General features: G+C 41.4%; 1 protein-coding gene across 4 annotated transcripts in view; it reads left to right on the top strand.

Moving 5' to 3' along the window:
• Nucleotides 1-22,947, top strand: part of KIF6 (kinesin family member 6) — a 389,797-nt gene that overhangs the window by 184,523 nt on the left and 182,327 nt on the right. For all 4 annotated transcript variants that reach the window (XM_060307977.1, XM_060307976.1, XM_060307978.1 and 1 more), the window contains 3 exons: nucleotides 10,896-11,001; nucleotides 11,860-11,998; nucleotides 16,325-16,540. In XM_060307977.1, coding sequence (XP_060163960.1) covers nucleotides 10,896-11,001; nucleotides 11,860-11,998; nucleotides 16,325-16,540 — 461 coding nt within the window. The remainder of the gene's footprint in view (nucleotides 1-10,895; nucleotides 11,002-11,859; nucleotides 11,999-16,324; nucleotides 16,541-22,947) is intronic.

The raw sequence follows: 22,947 nt of genomic DNA, 5'->3' as shown, positions 1-22,947 counted from the left end.
TAAACTCTGTATAGGAATTTCCTCTGTATCACCCAAACCAGGAACTTCCTGGCCCCTACTGCTATTAAAAAGAGCTCATTCCAACAAAGTGGCTGACAGTGAACTCAGTTCCTTGCACATGAGGGTCCATGTCTTTCACTTACTGATTAGGGCTTGGGGATCATATAAATGTATATAATACTTGTCATAGACCAGAGAATTCTAAAAGAAAAAAAAAGATCTTGAAGTAACCACCTTTAAGCCAATTGGGAATAGTTCTTTCAGCAGAATCTAACAAAAAACAAACATGAAACTAATGACCCCGAAAAATATTTGTATCGTTTCCTTTGGTTGTAGTCCTGTTGGCACAGTCTCAGCCTTCAGTTTTTCATGTCCTGTGGATTGTAGTTAACCATAAATTGTGAATTTATTGTTCTTATCTGAACTTTTATAAATTACGTGCTTTTCCAACACTGTATGTTTTAAAGGGTCATACCCTATAAAAGAAGCTTGTCATGTTAGTAACGTCAAAATAAGGCTTTCCTTCACCCCCCACCATCACTGTTGCATCTTATTAAACATTATTTTCTTTGAAATGCAAGACACAACGTTTATTTGATGATCTCATTGCCCTTGTTGTTTGCATCTTTACTTTTTTTTTTTTTTTGCGGTACGCGGGCCTCCCACCGTTGTGGCCTCTCCCATTGTGGAGCACAGGCTCCGGACGCACAGGCTCACCGGCCATGGCTCACGGGCCCAGCCGCTCCGCAGCACGCGGGATCCTCCCGGACTGGGGCACGAACCCGTATCCCCTGCATCGGCAGGCGGACTCCCAACCACTGTGCCACCAGGGAAGCCTATATTTTTTAAAAGTCTGTAGGGAAGTTCTGAATTGAAAACACAAATTTAGTATATTAGGGATTATGGCAAATGGAAGACGTTTTTCTGACTTGATTGAGAGGCTTTGCGTTATGTGTGGAAAGAGTGAGGGTTCCTGAGGGTTCCTGATTCAAAAGACCAGTTTTTAAATCCCAGTGTTTCAGTTTCCTAACTTGTAACAGTATGCAAGTTACTTTGTTTCTATGAGTGCTTCTGTCCTCATCTATGAAAGAGGGAAAATAATTTTTAGGTTTATGGTACAGATAAATAACAATACATGTGAGAGTGCCTGACGTGTAATGGATGTTCAATAAAAGTAATAATAAAATAACTAGGGGAAGCCAGTTATAAAGAGAACCAGACTATAATATTCTGTTTAATTCTTTTCCCACTTAAATGAGAAAACATGTAAGGTTGCTAGCACAGTAGCCAGGACATAGTTGACCATCAAGGGATGTTGTTACTCGTTCATTTAACGTTTCAAGTTACTTCTTTTTTTGGTTTCCAGGGCCAAAAACTGTGTATATATACATGACTCAAAGTTCAACAACAAGTTGCCTTGTTGTAATGCTTCTTAAACATTAGTGCACACACGAATCACCCGGGAATGTTGTTTAAGTGCAGGTTCAGCAGGTCTAGGATGGGGCCTGCGATTCTACATTTCTGCAAGGCTCCCAGGTGATGCATCTGAGGTTGGCCTATTATTTTTCACACAAAGAATAGCAAGGCATTAATGGGCCAGACAATAAATACCCTCTCTTTGTTCCTTGCATTACCTTATTTCATAGAGCTTAAAGAGTTTAGAGATGATATTATTTGGCACATTTTTACGGATGAGAAATTTGTGACCCACAGAAGCTGATTAATTAGTTGACAGTTGAGATCATTCAGCCTAATTGTTCAGCCACCTTCTTTACCTACAGTAATCAATATTTTTAATTGTATAACTATTATCTCATTCTTCCTATTTAGTTATATTCCTAGAAGTTAAGAGTTACCAGGTTTCCTTCTATCTTTATCATTGCTTTCCAGCTTTTTAAAAAATATCTTTGCTTATGTTGATATGTAACTTTAGTTTGTCAGCAACCCCATTGCTTAGGCTGTCGGGGACGGCCTATCCTTGCTGGTGCAATGCTTAGTGGCAAAATGACTGGGAGAGGTCGGGCAGATTTTGATACTTGTTGGTGTAATCAGTACTAGTTACGTTTTTCAATCAGCTCTCGTTTCTAGCCCTTTAGAATGAACCTCCTATTCCTCTCTCAGAACCAGTGAGAAGCCAGATGGACCATCAGTGCAGGGATACCAGGCATTTCCATGATTCTCCCATCAAACAGCCCTGACCCACCAAGTGGGGTATCTTTTATCCACCTCACTGTTTCCAGCTCAGTATCAGAGGACAAGGTCCTGGTGTTTTGCACTCCCTAACACTGTTTTTCGTAAATTCCCTGGAATACTGTGTTGTAGGACACTTCTGCTACCCTCGTCCCCCAGTTATTCCCTGGGGCTCACCTCCCATAGCTGTCCCAGGAGTTTAGAACCAGCCAGGGTTTCCATACCCCAGTTTAGGTATGCTCCTCTTACTAATGCCCATTCCTCTTTTCTCCCAGCTTTCCCACAACCAGTGACATAGAGATATGGTGTCTAGCCCATTTTGATATGCTAATGCTGACAGGAGCATGTTAATAATTTTTTTTTTTACAAACAAAGATTATTTTAGAATAGTGAGAACGTCATAATCATGCTCAGTGTATAAACAATGAACTTCATTTAACAAACAGTTGAATCTAACATAGTCATAAAAATTTTGCAGAAGAACAAGTTTAGCTTGGATCACTAGTCTCTATTCTCACAAGGAGATAATAAACGTTCTTGAGCCAAAGGCAACGGGGCAAAAATCTCAGGATTTTGCTTCCTTCCTTCTTTCCTTCCTTCCTTCCTTCCTTTCTTGTCTCTTGTCTTCTGTCTTTTTGGATGTGTTGCAGAGTACTTGCAGAATTCTTGTAAAGGGATTCATTATTAACCTATCATAATATATCATGAATATTTTAATGTCAGTAAGTATACCTCTTCACCACCATTTTAAACAGTTGCTTAACTATGTACATAACTAGGCCATAATTTATTTAATTTCCTAACGTGGACATTCTGATTCTTTTCCTACTTCTTTTGCTGTTATAAATCATGCTGATCAGTGGCCTTATTAAGATCCAAGCAACTGCTACCCAGTTATTTCCCTCTTGTCTCTTCAACTATTTACCTCCTCAAAGAATTCTAGAAGGTATGGCATTCCCTTTTAGAAATGCATTGCCCAGCATGATGTTCAAATAAATTTAGTAACTTTGCTACAGTATGGTAAGCATAGTGCTTAAACCTTGGACTCTGAAGTCAGCCTCCCCAAGTTTGAATCCCAGCTCTGCTGTTTGCTAGCTGTATGACCTTGGGCAGGATATATAACCTCTCTGTACTTCAGTTCCTTCGTCTATGATATAAGGACGACAGTAGTACTTAGCTCATCTAGTTGTTGTGCAAATTAAGGAAATGATGTATTCAAGTGGTACAGACTAGTAGCTAGCATTTACTGCTTGTCCAAGTAATATTTGCTATTGTTAACAACAATTAACTTGCTTTCCCTTTTTATTCACACTACTAAACCTAAATTTCCACAAAAATATGGCTACAGACAAAATTTCATTTCCTTGGCAAGAAATATTGGGAGCAAAAAGGGAGGAGTATGGTGGTCTTGAGGGGGGAAGGCACATGTTAGGAATTACGGTCAATTCTTATGGTGTGGTCAGGCATCAAAATTTATAGTTCAGTGGAATTGCTGAACTAGGCTACAGGTTGTCAGAGCTAGCTCATCAGCGTCAATTTGGTGCAAATAGGTATAGTCACCAAACACCTACCAGTCAAGTTATGTGTTCAGACACATGTAGATTATCTACCATCTTTCTTGTCCATATGAACTAGAACTGAATGGCATATGTTTATTTTTACTTCTTCAGTAGGATTCTTTTACTTCTTTTCTCCTGGAAAAACTAGAGAATAAGTAAAGTTTCTTGTTTACTTGGGCTTCTCATAAAGAACAGACTTTATCGTACTCACTTGACCTCCTTGGAGACCCTTTTCTGCAAACAGTTCTTCACTGGCTAGCAGAGTTCTGGCAGCTGGGAGACCCCTCAGTGGGAGCAGTGACTAGGTATGAACTTGGGAACTATTTTGGGAGATAGGAAAATGCAGGGAATTTGGGGTCAATTGTTCACTCTTAACTGTGAGAGGAGTACATCGGAAACATCTGAATTAGGCATTTTTCTGTACTTTAATTATTAGACCAAATTCTTGGTTGATAAGAAAGGTAATTCAACAATAAATCATTTAATGTATGAAAGAAAGACCAGGCATTTTTCTCTTATCTAAAGAGGCTCTGTCGTCTCAAGCACTGAGAAAAAAATTGCACGTCAAAAGACCTGATTTTCGGGCTTCCCTGGTGGCGCAGTGGTTGAGAATCTGCCTGCTAATGCAGGGGACATGGGTTCAAGCCCTGGTCTGGGAAGATCCCACATGCTGCGGAGCAACTAGGCCCGTGAGCCACAACTACTGAGCCTGCGCGTCTGGAGCCTGTGCTCCGCAACTAGAGAGGCCACGATAGTGAGAGGCCCGTGCACTGCGATGAAGAGTGGCCCCTGCAACTAGAGAAAGCCCGCGCACAGAAACGAAGACCCAACACAGCAAAAATAAATAAATAAAATTAAAAAAAAAAAAAAGAAAAAGAAAAGACCTGATTTTCATTCTTAGTTTTATATCAGACTAGTCGAGTCTCAGAATGGGTAAAGCAATCCAGTTCTTTCATTTAGGCAGAACTTCTTCACCATTTCTTTGGATTACGTCCCTGGTCCTCCTTGTATCCAATACTATTATTGTGCAGGACGAGAGTCTTGATGGCACAGCCAAAGTCCAGTGAGATTGAGGGATCTGTGAGTGGCCACTCAGCTAATCAGCAGGCCTGTGTCTTACAATGCTTTCTTGTGAACTAGGAGGCCGCTTCAGCCCTGCTTCGTGGGACGTTTCCTAAAATATTTACTTTATGATCAAACTATACAGGAGAAATAATTTTCTAAAGAAAAAGCCAGACGGAAGAATTGATTAACCATTGCTTCTAACCTAGTATTAGCTATTTGAATTGTTAGGGACACTGGAAACCAAAAAATGCTTTTACTCCAGAGAATGGGTATATCCTAGAACTAATGGTAATTTTCAAAGTTCCAGATTTTTGTTAAGTATTCAGGGAAAATACAAATAGATACACATTACAATTTTTTGAAGCTTCATTAATTGACAACTGTACATCCAGGCTTCCTCATGGGTGACGGAGGAAAGTAGCAACTATGAATATGTTGCCTCAATGTCCATCATGAGAGGCTCAGGACACCCATACTGTGGAATACTATACAGCCATTAAAAATAAAATAGTTCTGGGGCTTCCCTGGTGGTCCAGTGGTAAGGAACCCACCTCCTTTCAATGCAGGGGATGCCGGTTCGATCCCTGATTGGGGAACTAAGATCCCACATGCTGCAGGGCAACTAAGTCCATGTGCCACAGCTATTGAGCTCATGAGCCTCAACGAGAGAGCCTGCATGCCACAAACTGCAGAGCCCACGCACTCTGGAGCCCTAGCGCCACAACCAGAGAGAGAACACCTGCACACCACAACTAGAGAGAAGCCCAAGCGCCGCAACAAAGAGACCACGCACTGTAACAAAAAGATCCCACTTGCTGCAACGAAGATCCATGTGCCACAACTAAGACCCAATGCAGCCAAGAAATAAAGAAAATAAATAAAATAAATATATATATATTTTAAATTGAAATAGTTCTATTATATATGTACTGACATGGAATATTATTGGTGGTAAGTTGTTTAGAAAAATAATGATACAGAACTCTATTCAAAGTGTGATCTCATTTTTGTATAAACAAACAAAATCTACAAATGTACATAAGAATATAAGTATCTGCTTCGTTAAGAGTTAGAGGAACTGTTAATAATGGATTATCCAAAGTATTGAAAATAAAGAAGATGAGAATGGAGGTGGGGAGGGGAGTGTTTAATTTATTCACATCTGTGTTATTTGGAATTCTTTTCATAAACATCTATTTTTATAATACTTTACATTTTTAAAAAAATGTTTTAAAAAAACATTAAAAATTTTTGTATCAGAAACTAATCTCTCTGTGTGTCTGATGGTTTGAAACCCTATTTTAGAAGGAAACATTGCAAATAATGCAAATAAGTATCCCTCCACCTGAAGAAGCTCCTTAAAAATTACAATACAAATTGTCTCATACTTGGAAGCATCAGCTGTCACGTGTCACAGATTGTAGGAAGAGATAAGAATTAAATCTAAAGCTGCTATGTGAAGGAAATCATTACATCTTATTTGAGTGGGCTGATAGTAATAGTGAAAAGAAAATGTGTACCATTTAAACTGATGCTGAAGGTGTGCAGATATTTTCAAAACAATGTGAGGAAGATAGACTTCTGCTGTATGATGATAGTTAGCATAATAGATACTGATTGCCATTCTTACACCTTCCTTATCAAGAGTCTTATCCCAACATAGAGGGAATCATTTCCATTGATTCTATATTGATGCTCTAGATACAGAGTGGGGGAGAGGGAACACACGGAGGAATAAGAGTTAAGAATTGCCCCATGATATTGACCTGCATGAGCTGCTTGTATATTTTGGAGATTAATCCTTTGTCAATTGCTTCATTTGCAAAGATTTTCTCCCATCCTGAGGGTTCTTTTTTCATCTTGCTTTTGGTTTCCTTTGCTGTGCAAAAGCTTTGAAGTTTCATTAGGTCCCATTTGTTTATTTTTGTTTTTATTTCCATTACTCTAGGAGGTAGATCAAAAAGGATCTTGCTATGATTTCTGTCATAGAGTGTTCTGCCTGTATTTTCCTCTAAGAGTTTTATAGTGTCTGACCTTACATTTAGGAATTTAATCCATTTTGAGTTTATTTTTGTGTATGGTGTTAGGGAGTGCTCTAATTTCGTTCTTTTACATGTGGCTGTCCAGTTTTCCCAGCACCACTTATTGAAGAGGCTGTCTTTTCTCCATTGTATATTCTTGTCTCCTTTGTCAAAGATAAGGTGACCATATGTGCGTGGGTTTATCTCTGGGCTTTCTATTCTGTTCTTTTCATCTATATTTCTGTTTTTGTGCAGTACCATACTGTCTTGATTACTGTAGCTTTGTAGTATAGTCTGAAGTCCGGGAGCCTGATTCCTCCAGCTCTGTTTTTCTTTCTCAAGATTGCTTTGGCTATTCAGGGTCTTTTGTGTTTCCATACCAATCCAAAAATGGGCAGAAGACCTAAATAGACATTTCTCCAAAGAAAATATACAAATTGCCAACAAACACATAAAAGGAAGCTCAACATCACTAAATATTAGCAAAATGCAAATCAAAACCACAATGAGGTATCACCTCACACCGGTCAGAATGGCCATCATCAAAAATCTACAAACAATAAATGCTGGGGAGGGTGTGGAGAAAAGGGAACCCTCTTGCACTGTTCATGGGAATGTAAATTGATACAGCCACTGTAGAGAACAGTATGGAGGTTCCTTAAAAACTAAAAATAGAACTACTGTACGACTCAGCAATACCACTACTGGGCATATACCCTGAAAAAAGCATAATTCAAAAACAGTCATGTACCACAATGTTTATTGCAGCACTATTTACAATAGCCAGGTCATGGAAGCAACCTAAATGCCCATTGACAAATGAATTGATAAAGAAGATGTGGGACATGTATAAAATGGAATATTACTCAGCCAAAGAAAGGAATGAAATTGGGTCATTTGTAGAGACATGGATGGACCTAGAGACTGTCATACAGAGTGAAGTAAGTTAGAAAGAGAAAAACAAATATTGTATATTAATGCATATATGTGGAATCTAGAAAAATGGTATAGATGAACTGCTTTGCAAGGCAGAAATAGAGACACAGATGTAGAGAACTAACGTATGGACACCAAGTGGGGGAAGCGGGGGTTGGGGTGGGGGTGGGATGAATTGGGAGATTGGGATTGACACATATGTAGTAATATGTATAAAATAGATAACTAATAAGAACCTGCTGTATGTAAAAAAAAAAAAACAGGGAGAGAGAGACATGTACCACAATGTTCATTGTAGCACTGTTTACAATAGCCAGGACATGGAAGCAACCTAAGTGTCCATCACAAATGAATATATAAAGATTTGGCACATATATACAATGGAATATTAGCCATAAAAAGAAATGAAATTGAGTTATTTGTAGTGAGGTGGATGGACCTAGAGTCTGTCATACAGAGTGAAGTAAGTCAGAAAGAGAAAAACAAATACCATATGCTAACACATATATATGGAACCTAAAAAAAAAAAAAAGGGTTCTGATGAACCTAGGGGCAGGACAGGAATAAAGACGCATATGTAGAGAATGGACTTGAGGACACGGGGAGGGGGAAGGGTAAGCTAGGACGAAGTGAGAGAGTGGCATTGACATATATACACTACCAAATGTAAAATAGATAGTGGGAAGCAGCTGCATAGCACAGGGAGATCAGCTTGGTGCTTTGTGACCAACCAGAGGGGTGGGATAGAGAGGGTGGGAAGGAGACACAAGAGGGAGGGATATGGGGATATATGTATGCACATAGCTGATTCACTTTGTTATACAGCAGAAACTAACACAATATTGTAAAGCAATTATACTCCAATAAAGATGTTAAAAAATAAAAAAATAAAAAAAAATTGAATATCCCAGCCATCAAAATGCCTCACCTCCTTCGAAACAAGAACACAAGTGATAACAAAGTTTTGGGGAATCAGATTTTTTTACCTTTTCTCCATTCTTTAGGGTTATTGGAAAAGAAATATATATTATTTAATCTAAATTATTTTTAAAAATCTTTCCTCCTAGATAACTTGATAAAAATAGCCTGAATAAACATACTAGCACATATATATGTACTCACAAAAAGACAAATACTTTATGATTCCACTTATATGTGAAATCTAAAAAATACAACCAACCAGTGAATATAACAAAAAAGAAGCAGATTCACATATACAGAGAACAAACTAGTGGTTACCAGTGGGGAAAGGGAAGCGGGGATGGGAATCATAGGGCTAGGGGATTAAGAGGTACAAACTGGGCTTCCCTGGTGTCGCAAGGAAGACTCTCTTCCCTGAGAGTCCGCCTGCCGATGCAGAGGATACGGGTTCATGCCCCGGTCTGGGAATATCCCACATGCCGCGGAGGGGCTGGGCCCGTGAGCCATGGCCGCTGAGCTGGCGCATCCGGAGCCTGTGCTCTGCAACGGGAGAGGCCACAACAGTGAGAGGCCCGCGTACCGCCAAAAAAAAAAAAAAAGAGGTACAAACTATTCTGTATAAAATAAGCTACAAGGATATATTGTACAACACAGGGAATATAGCCAATATTTTATAATAACTATAAATGGAGCATTACCTTTAAAAATTGTGAATCGCTATATTGTACACCTGTAACATACAATGTAGTACATCAACTATACTTTAATAAGAAAAAACAAAGAATTGCCCCATTGTGCTCATAAACTAATAGAGGAGCCAAGGTGTTGTGCAGACCCTAGAATGCCATGTAGACAATATAAGCACACGTGATGCCACTAACTAAACCAGGACTTCATGAAGGGGTGGATGTTCCCTCCAAAGGCAGGTGTTTGTTTTCTATTTTTCTTTGTTTTAGAATAGGAAAATCGTGAAAATCATTGTAAGCAGAGGGGAAAGAGTCAGCATGGAGAGGTGATAAGGAGGAATTAATCAGGTAACCCTGATAGGAGCCTGAAGAGAGCCTAGGAGAGAGATTGGCCATGAGAAGGAGGAAGGGTAGTATCCAAAATATTTAAAAGAGGGAAGAGGGCCTGAGTAGTAAGACAGAGACCCTGGGAGGTGAAGGAAAAGGAAGCCGAAGGAGCCCCCTTGAATGGCTTTGACTTTCTCAGTCTAGTGAGAAGCTGCATTATTGATGGAGAGTGAAAGAGTAGTGGCGGGCTTCAGGCTGTGGAAGGATCTGGAAGAGCCACTGTGAACACTGTATGTCAACCAGGAATGATTAAAAGGCTTTGGAGCATCACTGAGGTCCCAGCTCAGGCCAAGTAGCATGAATTTTTTTTTTGAATTTTATTTTATTTTTTATACAGCAAGTTCTTATTAGTTATCTATTTTATACATATTAGTGTATATATGTCAATCCCAATCTCCCAATTCATCACACACACACACACCCGCCTCTTTCCCCCCTTGGTGTCCATACGTTTGTTCTCTACATCTGTGTCTCTTATTTCTGCCCTGCAGACCGGTTCATCTGTACCATTTTTCTAGGTTCCACATATATGCATTAATATACGATATTTGTTTTACTCTTTCTGACTTACTTCACTCTGTATGACAGTCTCAAGGTCCATCCACGTCTCTACAAATGACCCAATTTCATTCCTTTGTATGGCTGAGTAATATTCCATTGTATATATATACCACATCTTCTTTATCCATTCGTCTGTCAATGGGCATTTAGGTTGCTTCCATGACCTGGCTATTGTAAATAGTGTGAGTAGCATGAATTTTTAATGAAACTAATTAAAACAAAAACTTATTCATTACTCTCTGTAGCAATGTTGCAGCTAGACACAGGGGCATACATAGAAAGTCAGCTTGGGTAGAATGCATATTTTGTAGAAATCAAATGATTCTTGTATTGAAAGCTGCATGTGCAAAGTCATTGGAAATTAGTCAAATAATTGCATCATTTCCAGATTTCACGTTGTCAATTTCTTTCCTCCCCCTTAAGGTTTATAGTGAAATCAGATAACCATATTTTCATAAGGAAGTGAGAACAATATCCTGTACTTCAAATGTTAACCATCAAAGTAATGCCATTAGAATTTCTAAAGTTTCAAGGTCATAGTTGGTTCTCATACCTTATGTATTTTTTAGGCTGGAAAAGCGAATAACATCCTTTTTGGAAGACCAGCATCCAGAGAGTAAACTAGAGGTTGGCGCTGATATGCGTAAAATTCATCACTGTTTCCATTATTTAAAGGTAAACTTAACCATTTCCACTAGTAGAAGCCATTGTCTGCCATGTTCAAACTGTAATAAAGCTTTCCTAGTTGACCAACTCTTGAAATGTTTAGGACCTTGCTTCCCATGTCTAGAACAGTATGATCTTCGAATCAATGCTGAGAGGATCACTGAATTTCTTCAGAGGTTGTATCTTACTTCCCAATGAGTAAGCTCAGACCATGGGCTTCTAAAGCTTTTGCCAGGAATCTCTACCTTCTACACAGAATAGTTCCGTGTTCAAAACCTACTTATTTTGAAGCTATAGCAAAAGAATTGTGTCCTTCATTTTTCTGCAGCAGCTTCAGCCTTAGGTTTTCCTTTCATGATGACACGGTGGCAATATCGTTACCCTCCACTTCTGCCTGACTTGTAATTTGGCATATTTCATTAAGATAACAGACGTTTGTTGTGAGTCGGCTCTGGACCAGGCGTAGGGAAGGCAAAGTTGAATGAGTAAGTCACGGAGAAGACACATATGTAAAGAATAATTAGAATACATGATAAGTGGTTTTTTAGAAAGTGTGAATTAGTGGTATGGGGTTATGGAGAAAGGGAAAGTGTTCAAGAGGAGATAATGTTTGAGCAGGAATTCCCTGGTTTAGGGAAGCAGAGATAAGGTAAGGGGGAGGGGAATGAGGAAGCAGGACAGAAAGAAGACAGGCAGGAGGAGGAGAAAGACACATTCAAGCAAAGGCAACTGCAGTGCAAGTCAGGGAGTCAGAGGAGGACACACACGCCTGATCTGTGCAAGGCATTGGTAAAGGCGAGAAGAATCAAAGAAACAAAGACATTTGGAGTTGAGGTATGGACGCTAAGCTCTTGTTTCATCTTTCAGAAACTATTGAATGACAAGAACATCCATGGAACAAGCATAGCCTCCTCTGAAATCAAAGATCAAAACAGTCAAGAACCATTAAAAGAGGAAGAATATAAAAAGCTACGAGATATTCTACAGCAGAGGGACAATGAAATCAGTATCCTTTCTGAAGTGACGAGAAAGTCTTCTTCTACTGGCTTGAAGCGGGGAACACTTAGCTGTCTTCCCCTAACCACACACCCCAGCTCCCCACCCAGATTCCAGCTCACATTGCTTCTTTCCACTTAGAAGTAAAATATCCCTTCGGCAAACACGTGGTAGGAACTAGTCAAAACCAGAGTTGCTATAAAAGAAAAAAAATTACTTTGTTTTTAGCCAGATATAGTTACTATTATGGGAGATATTTCAGTTTATTGGAAAGCATGGGCTTCCTTACACCATGTCTCAACATTAAATTTCTTTTAGTGTATTTTTTGACTACTCCGCAGTGCTCTTTCTGTTTTAGTCCTGAGCCAGTAAAGTTAGCTGGTTATCTTTAGCTAGCTGACCAGACACTGGGCTGACCACAGCCTCGTTATGGCCCAGAATCTGTGGCTGGTGTGTGGGTGAAGCTCAAATGATGGCTGAGAAACGACAAATGGTATTTAGCTTATGAAGAGCAGAGATTGATTTCAATGTAACTTTTTACTTAAAAGCCAGAGCTATTGCTTTGAGTTCCACTTACAAATGTGTAGATGAGTGTTGAGGACAGACGTCTTACGGCTCTAGGAGACAGCACGTACTGGGTGCTGAAAATGGTTAGCAGCCCGCGAGAGCTGCCTCTCTTACAGACCAGGTGATTGCTGCTAAAAAGCCCCTATTGGGCGGTTAGACCTCAGGTCTCCCCAGCATTTCTTCACTATTGTTTCTTATTTTATCTTTCAAGCTTCTTGCAAAAGATGTGACATTTTCATTCCATTTGCAGGCTTTACACATGCACAAGCAACGACTTTAGTCAGTTCTTTATGAGCAAATATTTTTGTTCCTTTCTTAAAAATTACTAAAAGGCATTTTAGCTTTAGCTATTATGCAAAATTCCTAAAAATAGCCTACATGAAGGAAATCCAGTAATAAAGAGGTAAAACCAAACCAAATACGAGGTGGGCATTCTGCCTGATTGACCTCAGTCTCTAATTTTAGTTGAGTATTAGCAGACCCTGGATGTCTGATTCAAGTGAGTTTGAGCTGCCGCCTTATCTGGCCAGTAACAGTAGATTCGACCGTGCGTTACACTCCCACACCAGCCCCTGTCTGAGCACTGCCCACAGTGTTGTCACCCTTGCATTCCTTTTCCTCTCTCCTACCCTATCCATCTCCAGGGATGGTCCCAGCCTAGACCTCAGTCCTGGCCCCAGCCCCAGTCTGAGCTCTGCTTCTTTTCCTGGCCTTGATCCTAGTTTAGGATCATCTCCCCTAAATACTCCTACCAACTCCTTAATCCCCTTCTGGGCTTATGAATGTCTGTGTGTATGGGAGGAATGAAATGAGATATGACAGAGAGGGAACAGTCTAGGCTTGTTCATATATGTTTATTTTGAGAAGGGAGTGAGAGAGAGACATACATCATTCTTCACTGGTAAATCCAGGTACCGCTGTCCATGTGGGGCTGCACCGGATTCTTTACGGACTGTGAACAGCTCCAGCAGGGTCCCCGCCTTCTGAGACTCATATTTGCAAGTGAGGGTGTGTGGGAGGCATGGTGAAAAGCGCACTAAACTTAAAGTTCACACCCAGGTTGACGTCCTAGCTCCTCACCCGTTATCTCTGTAACTACCCGGTGAAGCTGGTTCTCGCCCGCGTCACAGTGCCAAGCAAAGTCGGTAAGCTGCCTTATGGCAAGTGCTCTGAGTGCCGTAGAGTGTTATGTCGTGGAAGATAGGACCCCACGGACAGTGGGCAGACTCAGAAGAAGGAAAAAGAGCATCTAAGATGTACTCGTCACAAAGCTTACATTTATCAAGGGCTAATGACCAAGAAAGGCTCCTGAAATTTCATAGTATCTCACAGTCAGGTTGGAGAATATTTTCATATCTTTTTTGGTAGAACCAAGAAGGCCAGGACAGTGATAGGAGGAGTGAGAAAGATACGGCTTAGAACAAGAGAAAAAGTGATAATACTTGAGCTCAAGAAAAGATAGTACTGCAAACAAAATGAGTGAGCAGCATGGAATGTTCTTGGAAAGGGAGGGAAAATGGTGTCGTTTCAGTGACATTATCAGTCTGAATAAAGTTCAGACATCCCTTCACAAAACACATAACAAGGTGACACTTAGTCCCCAGCCCTGCACTTGGCATGAGTGAAGGCCCAAGTGAAACGGGAGTGGGAAGGGGGGCAAGACAAAGGAGAGGTGAGAGGAAGGGAGGCAGCAGAGAAGCTGAATCTCTACTGTGGCCTTTTTGAATGTAAATCACGTGAAGACCGTCGAGGGACTGCCCATTATACGTAGAGCGACGTTCACACTCCCTCCTCCGGATTAGGCGGCCACACGTGGTCTTGCCCCTGCCCAGCCCCTGGCTTCGTGTCTTCCTCCCCCACCCTGTACATGTTAGGCTGCGGTCACAGCGGCCTTCCTGTCATTCTGCTAACACCCGTTTTCTCGACCTCAGCACTGCTGCCACTGGGGCTGTCCCGGGCAGTGGAGGGTGTTGGGTGGCATCTCTGGCTTCTACCCACTGGACACGAGTAGCAGCACCTACCCCCCACTCCAGAAGGACAATCCAAAATATCTCTAGACGTGGCCAAGTGTCCCGTGGGTGGTGAAATAGCCCCTGCTTGGGAACCACCGCCCAGCTCATTTCTCCTTAGGGTTTCGGCACTCACCACTTCCTCTGCTTAGATGCCCTCCCTCTGTCTGGTTCTTGTTGTCATTCAGATCTCAGCTTAAATGTCACTTTTTAAAAAGCCTTTCTTGAGGCTTGAACCTTTCTTGAGCACCCAGTGAAGAGCGGCCACTCAGTCACTCTTGACTTTTTAAAAATAAGCATTCTGGCACTTTACCCTCTAATGTCTTGTGTGTGTGTGTGTGTGTGAGAGACAGAGAGAGAGAGAGAGAGAGAGAGAGAGAGGGAGAGAGAGAGAGATCTGTCTTTCTCCGGTAGGACATCTGCTTCATGAGAGCAAGAAACCAGTCTGCCTTTTCATCTTTCTATCTCTGTGCCTAGAATACTGTACTGCCTGGCACACGGTATAAGCTCCAATGAGTATCGTTGACTGAGTGAAGGAAAGGATGTTGCCATGGCCGTGCACGAAACAGTGAAAGTGTATGATGGTCTTGCTAATCATCCCCACACAGCGGAGTAGGGGAACTGGACAGAACCAATGCCTAGACACCACAGAAGTTGTGAACACCTTTGGTAAATACAAGCTTTTTTGAGGCGAAGAATGGAGGCCATGTCAGGGCATGTGAGAGAAAAACTGATAGTGCTTCCAGAAATCACCAAAAAGGTGAGGCCAAAGCTGAGGCGGAGGATGGAAGTCAAGTGCATTCCATGTTACCTGTGCAAGGACGAGTGTACCTGGATGCCCCCCTCCACTCCTTTCTACGTAGCAGTCTTCCCTCCCACGCCACCTTTGTGTTTCCTCAGATTCCTGTTTTAATGAAGCCATCTCTAGGGCTGGTGAAAGCCTTGAATTCATCTCACTGCACATGCAGGTAGAGTTCTGAGATTCTCAAGAGGGAGTATCGTCTTTTCTCTTCGTGATGGCAGAACCCCTTAGAGTTCTTGACGTCTTGAACCTGAAAGAACAGTGAAGTAGGGTAGAAAGGAGTGATTTTATCACTCAGAATCAGTGCTCCTAATAGATCTAAATGGCCCACAAAATTGGCATTTTCAAATGATATATCTTTACCAATAATTCTCCTCTTTTCGGTGAAATTAGAGGGACCAAACACTAGAGACTTTTTAAGACAGTGACTTGAAGCCCCATTTGAATATACACTAAAGAAGCATGTGTTGGACATGGGGGTGCTCTGGCCACCAGAACTGACTCGGCTGACCTGCCAGCTGGGGCGGGGGGGGCTCTGGCGTCCTCCCTCCCTCCCCATCCTGCTGCCTCCAGAGCAGCTTCCTGCATTAAAGTCCTATTTACTCACAGGTGGAGACGTAGCTCCACTGTCTACTACTACCTGGTGTTCATTTTCCTTTTCATAAACCCTTTCATAAAAGTTTTAAGTCCGAATTAGTTTAAACTCAGAAGATTTTAAAGACCTTTGGGTTTGCTAATTTTTCATATGATGGTAATGGTGCCGTATTGAAAGCCCGGCAGCCTCCCAAAATGATCCATCACTGTATCAGGGACCTCAGGAAGGTGAAGTCTTTCTTTAGTCCATCTTTACTGCATGACAAATAGCAAATATTATTGGGAATATTAATCTCATTTGAAAATGAGTGTTTTGATCATTATAATCTAGCATGAATCACTAAATCCTTAAGTCGAGTTTTAGATATTTTGGTAACTATGTTAAAGAAGGAAAAGAAGAAAGCTCAGGATGCTCTCCACTTCTCCAGCATGGACAGAAGTGAACTGAGACGCTCCCAGAGCTCCCCCTTCCCACCTGGGAACCCGGAAGGTCCGAGGATGTTGCCACCCTCAGCTCCCACTCAGGCCCCGGACTCCAGCACTTCTCAGTACAGATCCAGTGTGCGCCACGGAAAAACAGGTCAGTTATATTTATGTATATACATAAACTATATAACTGTAAATAGAAAACATAGGCTGTCAAATTATATATCCATATAAAAAGTAAACAAACGTGTAAATGATTATAATTTTATTATTATATTCATCGTAAGTCTTATCCTTTTTAATATTGCATTTCTTGAAGTTTTGAAGTTGTAGTAGAAGCAGCTGCAGCAGCAATAACACAAAACCCCAAGTAAAGTGTATCCATCCTAAAAGAAATATTCATTCTCCACAATGGAATGCAGTGTAGCATCCTTTAGCTTTAAATGTGCAAGGACAAAGGCTCTCACAATTTATTTATTAGAATTAATTTTTTATAACTAGCAAATCTCTTAAATGCCAGTTTCTAAAGTTGATGACTGAACTGAAAACACAAAGTGTGGGTTGTCACAGAGGCTGAAATAGAGGGTCCAGGACAACAGCAGAGAAGTTAACTCTAGAGAAAGGAACAGAAACGTTCCTCCAATAGAGGAGGGAAAGAATGATCATCACTAACGTGATGAAACAGTGTTTATTTCTAAATCTAAATGAGCTATCTGCAGCAAAATAATTTTAAAATAAGATCACAGTCTGCCTTAAAGGACAATAAATACACACAATTTTGTCAGCTAATAGGATTGACAGGGTCAGACTAACACTGAGGCACCTTCCCCAAGTGTAGCCTTTGATAAGTGTGTCGGTACTGCCACAAGAGCAACCACAGAGCCACGCTAGAAGCCCAGATTGGTTTGTGTATGTTACTCTTTCTGTTAGACCAGCAGAACATGATGTATAGTTATGTGACGAATGCCTTTCTCCTGAAGACACTGAGGAATCTGAAGTATGGAATGTACTAGAACAAAGGGGTGCAGAGCTTCCCTTTTGGCAACGTAGGTTGAAATTTTCCATGTAAACATTTGTTGGGATGGACAACCTGACGTGTGTGGTTTCCTAAAGGCTCTAGCTTGGGAATAATGAAAGAGTATGGTGTTCATTAAGAAGGACACTGTTTAGTTAATAAAGACAAGACTGAGAAGCCTGGAAGTGTATTTTGTGATGTTATATTCCTTTATCTCTTAATTCCAAATCTCCTTGCTGTGCATATTTCTTTAGCAACACAGTAGGATAAATTCAAAATCCCAGGAAACAAAAATGCTATTTTTACCATTGATCGTGTTGGCTGTAGACAGGGAAAAGCAATCATTCTTCTCTGTGATCGTTTTCCATACAGTATTTCTATACTCTCTTATGGGTAACAGCTGGTTGGAAGAAAAGAGGTCCTCTGCTTTGGTGAATTCATTAGTCCAACCATCATATTTTTCATTCCTTTATTCATTCAATATATTTATTGAGTTCACACTTTGTTCTAGGTACTGTGCCGATTATTATCATATGGCTAGAGCTTTACATAGTCGTTGTATGTACCAGGCACTATTCAAAGTTTGCTACCTGAATGAACTCATCTAATCCTTATTCTATAAGTTCTTGTTTTACCCCCATATTGTAGATGAGGACGTGCACGGAGCAGCACAGTCCCTGACTTCAGAGCACGTACAGACTAACAGGGAAGAGAGCCTTGAACAATTAATTGCAAAAGTACACCTCTGTATGACTGGGGGGCACACACCAGGGAGGCTCTACCTCAGGTTAAGACCAGGAAGATCCAAAAGGGCCATGAGAGTAGGGGTGTGGCTGGAAGGAACATTGCAAGCAGAAGGAATCACTTCAATAGCTTCCAAGGCCTTTGTGGTGGAAAGGAGCATTTTATGAAGTGGAAAAGGCAGGTGTGGTGGGATCCGGGGAGTGGGAGCCTGGGAAGACAGGTTGAGTGACATGCGTAGAACAGATTGGCAGAGGGCGCAGGACAGGATGACCCTTTAGGAGGCTGTTGCAGTCCAGTAGTCCCAGCCAGAGGATGGAGATGATGAGAGAGAGGTGGGAGATCAAAAACACTCCAGGAGGTAGTGTGAGCAAGGATTGGTGACTAGTTGGCTATGGCGGGTAAGGGTGAGGATTGGTCCCCAGGTCTCTGGGTGGCTGGTGAGGCTCTTCACAGAGGTGAGAAATGGTGCCTCCCATGGCCCAGCGACAATTGGCATCATTGACTCTAGAGAATACAGCACTGGCGTCTCTGCCGAAATGAAATGTCACAATCAGTTCCTGTGTTAGAACCGCATGCTCTTGATGGAAGGAACTCTCTTTACTGGCCTTTTCCAAAGACACACACCATTGTGCCTGTGCAGAAATGGCCTCTGATATCACTGCCCAGCCCCTTGCTGTATGCCAGACCTTTTCTATTTCTATTTTTTCTTGCCCACACCATCTCCCTTCTCATAATTATTCTTCCCATAGTATCTCATAATCTCTCTCCTAACTCATGATTATAGTTAACTTTTTCAGTAACTCTTTTTGTCCCTTGATATTGCTATTGAGACAGACTGTAGTTTTGTTTGGAGGATGAACTAAGTTCACTTGAATAAAAAATCACTGAGAAAATAATGGAAATTGTTTGCAAAGTCCAAGTACAAATGAGGTAAAAGAGTTTTGGAGAAAAGCCTTATAGCTGAAAGGGTTTTTGAATTGTTTTCACTGTCATTGGATATAGTTCTAGCAATGACTTCAAGTAGGAATAGGCTCACAAATGGGCTGATAATAATCTAACCATTTGGAGGAGGGATTGATGGGGGATTGATTTTATTTTGGCAAAACTACAGTTAGGGTGAAAATTGCTGTGGGTGAATCAGTGCTGCAAAGCAACAGGTAATGGGATAGTTTGTTGCAGTGTTTAACATCTTAGTAGGTGATTAGGCTTATATTCATGCACTATTTTATATACAAGAGGCTTGTGTAAACTATACCAAATGCAAAAAGTTAATAAGCATGTTGTTTGGATGGAAAGTACTACTGCCTTATGTAGGTGTTGTCAGATTCTATTAACCATCCCTGTCTTAATGCGGAAAGCAAGTAAATTTGACCATCTTCCACTCTGAGACTGTTGTGGAACTGTTTCCTCTTCAGTAACCCTCCCCCTTTTTCTATTCACCCCCACTTTAGGCTAAAAATGACTTCTTTCAAATTTCTTGTATGAAAAGAAAATGAAACCAAACTCGTGGTTCCCCAGAGAACCCCACCCCCAGTCGTTGCATGAGGTGCCCGCCAAGACAGAGGGAGGTTAGGGGCTTCAGGGCCTTTTGTTGTTTTGGAGGTTAAATGTCTGTTTCAGTTTTATGGGAATAATGACAGGGATTGTTCAATCCCACAGTTTGCAAAGAGTCATTCATATTGGTCTCTTTAAAATAGAAGGAGTATTATAGTTTGGGGTTTTTGTTGTTGCTGTCTTGTTGTGGGTTTTGTTTTGTTTTTTTCTGTTTTAGTTCTCTGGCTGCACGTTCCAAATAGTTACCGGAACCAGTCAATATTCCAGAAGTCCCTCATGACTCACCACTTTCTTTAACGGTTTGAGATGCTAACAGAATCCACTCCTCACAGGTGACGTCATTGGCATTTAAAAAGTGACCTGAAAGCCATGGCCTGGAGGCTCAGGACTCTTTTCTCTTACTCACTGAGGGAGAATTTGTTGAATCCTCCATATACGCAAGGAGGGGCCCAGGGTAGTGTTGACCGAGGACTGAGGTGAACTGAGAAACGCTCTCTGGCTCTGGGAGCTTAATTTAAATGTTGGGGCCTGGTTTAGTACCCAAAGAGCAGAGAATAAAATAACAAGTGCTATAAGCAGGAGCTACAAGACATGCTACTACAGGAATTCAAAAGAGAAGGGAAGAGTTTTAATCAGTAGATCAGGAAAGACATTACAGAGCAAGCAACATGGAAGTTAGGCCTCAAAGGATGATAGAGTTTGGACATTCAAAGATGGAGGGAAGAACATTATATAAATTCCAGGTTTAAAGATTAATATGAGCAAAGACTTGAAAACAGGAAAGCAAGGAAAAAATATGTAGAGTTGGCAGGAATATTTGTTTAGCTGGGGTTTTGGAGATTGTTTAAAAAAAAATATTCGACTGAGTATACTTTAAAGATCTTACTGTCTTTATGCAACCATTCGTGAATCAAGCAGCATCCAATCTAGCAGACAGCAAGGAGCTCTGAGGGGCTGTACAAAATGAAAGACTTTTGCAGGCAGAAGGCAGTGGGAACAAGGAAGTTATACTGGCAAAAGGCAGCTTGGTTATGATAAGGTCGCTTTCCTTTGGGGCACGTCAGGGGTCTGTCAGGCAGATTGTCTGTCTAGTGCCCACCAGGCGATTCTTGATTGACTGGTTTAAGACTCCATTTCTGGAGGAGCCAAAACTGTAATTAAGTCTCCATTTGGTGATGTGGGGTTTAGCATAAGTGACTCCATTTGGAGCCTGTTGTCTTGTTTTTAACAAGATGTACAGGGAGTCAGAATAAATAGGGTAGAAAAATGACTGAAAAGCTGAAAAATAAAGGCATTATATAATCTAATCACCATTTTTAGCACTGTTTTTATGACAAAATGTATCCTGCTGCTTGCAACGCCAAGAACACAGCCCTGTCACTCTGCCAGCAGGGGAATACAGGTCTTCTCTCTCTCTTTGTCTGTCTTTCTACCTCTCCCTCTCTCACACACACAAGCACACGTGCACACACATGCAGAGTCTTGCCCAGACTTTGGCAATAAAACATTATTCTTTAATCAATTATATATTTATTTACTGTCTAGAACGTGTGTAGTGCTGTGTTATTCGAGATGATGTGTAGAGTATGAGACATTCTATTACAGAGCTTGTGGAAAGCATGAAGGACTATCCTTAGCTGCAGGAGCAGTGGCTCCTAATTAATTCATTACATACATGTTCTTTGAATTTAAGCAATGAACCAGGCAGTGCTAGGTGCTGGAGATTAGAAGGTGAATGAGGCGCAGTGCCTGTTAGAGGGTTTACAGTCTAGAAGAGGACTTACGGTGAATATGCGTATATGGTGCCACGGGACGTGGAAGAGGAAGGTCAACTCTTCCGGGGCAGGTTTAGGAAACAGGTACGGAAGAGCTGGGCCTTGAACAAAATCTTCACAGAGTAATCACATTTACGTCTGGCAGAATGAATAGAGGAGGGAAGAAAGGTCAGAGCACTGAGGACTAGGAAACTTCTCAAGCAAATTCATAGGGGTGTGGAACACACGGTGTGTTTGTGACATTGCAAGCGTTTAATTTGGGTGGCTTTTAGGATTTGTGTGGATATAATGGTATTTAGCAAGAAATAAAGCTGAAGAGGGACCAGCTCATGGGAAGCTTAAAAGACTTGCTTCCGAATTTAGAACTTTATTTGTTGGCAGTGGGGAGCCATTACAGCTCTTTGGTATGAGAGTAATGTGGCCAGATTTCTGTTAAAGAAAGATCATTGATAGCGATGTGCTGAGTAAACTGGAAACTGGAGGGAAAGTGGATAGGATGTTCTAGTAGCCATCGAGGTAGGAAATTAAAAGGGCCAGAATCAAACCAGACACAGTAGGGACTGAAAGGATGAGAAAAGTGTCTGCAGTACATAAGGAGAACTGACTTGTGACTGATCAGAATGAGGTTGAGATGAAAAGTCTAGGATTTCTCCCAGGTTTCTGAGCAGATATGGTGCCACTTACCAAGCCAGTGAATACATGAAGAGAAGCAGGCTTAGGGGAGAGGTTATTTGTCAAAGTATGGATATGTTGAGAATGAGTGTGAGGTGGAAGTGTCTAAGCCAGCACATACACAGCTTTAGTGCTCAAGGGGAGGGGTTTATTAGAGATATGGATCTGTCACGGACTTGTAGCCATGAAAGTGGACAGGGTCGTCCAATGAGACGGGTAGCAAAGGATCAAAAGCAGAACACTTAGGAGCCCCAATAGATGGTGTAGGCTGAGGCAGAAGAACCAGCAAGGGAGAACTTGAAAGGCAAGACAGTCAGGAGAGAGGGAGACCTCAGAAGCCAGGCTAGAGACTGAGTTCCAAGGAGGTGGATGTGGTTGACTGTACTGGATGTTACAGAGTGGTCCAGTAAGATGAGAACTACAGAGAGTCCACTGGGTTGGATGGGAAGTGATCAGTGACCTTTGCCAAAGCAATTTCAAAGATTGCGAGAGCAGAAAGCTCACTGTACCAGATTGAAGAGTAGGAAGTGAGGAAGTGAGATGGAAGTGGTCACACAGGTCACTGGAGGTTAAGGAATTTTGAGGCTGGGGTTGTTAAGTGGAGTTTCTTTGTGGGCGTTGAAGTCATTCCGGGTATTGGCAGGAAATGGGGCGGAAAGGAATACTGTGAGCCAGGAGCCCAAGTCAGCTTGGGTTAGCTGCCTGGTTTGTTCACTGTTGGATCAGTCTGTCTATCATCTATCTATCCATCTGTCTATCTATCTATACGTACATATATACATACCAAGCAGCCTTAAGTTA

Source organism: Globicephala melas, chromosome 11, assembly GCF_963455315.2.
Source record: "Globicephala melas chromosome 11, mGloMel1.2, whole genome shotgun sequence".
NCBI lineage: Eukaryota > Metazoa > Chordata > Mammalia > Artiodactyla > Delphinidae > Globicephala > Globicephala melas.
This window is presented reverse-complemented; position numbering and strand designations above follow the sequence as displayed.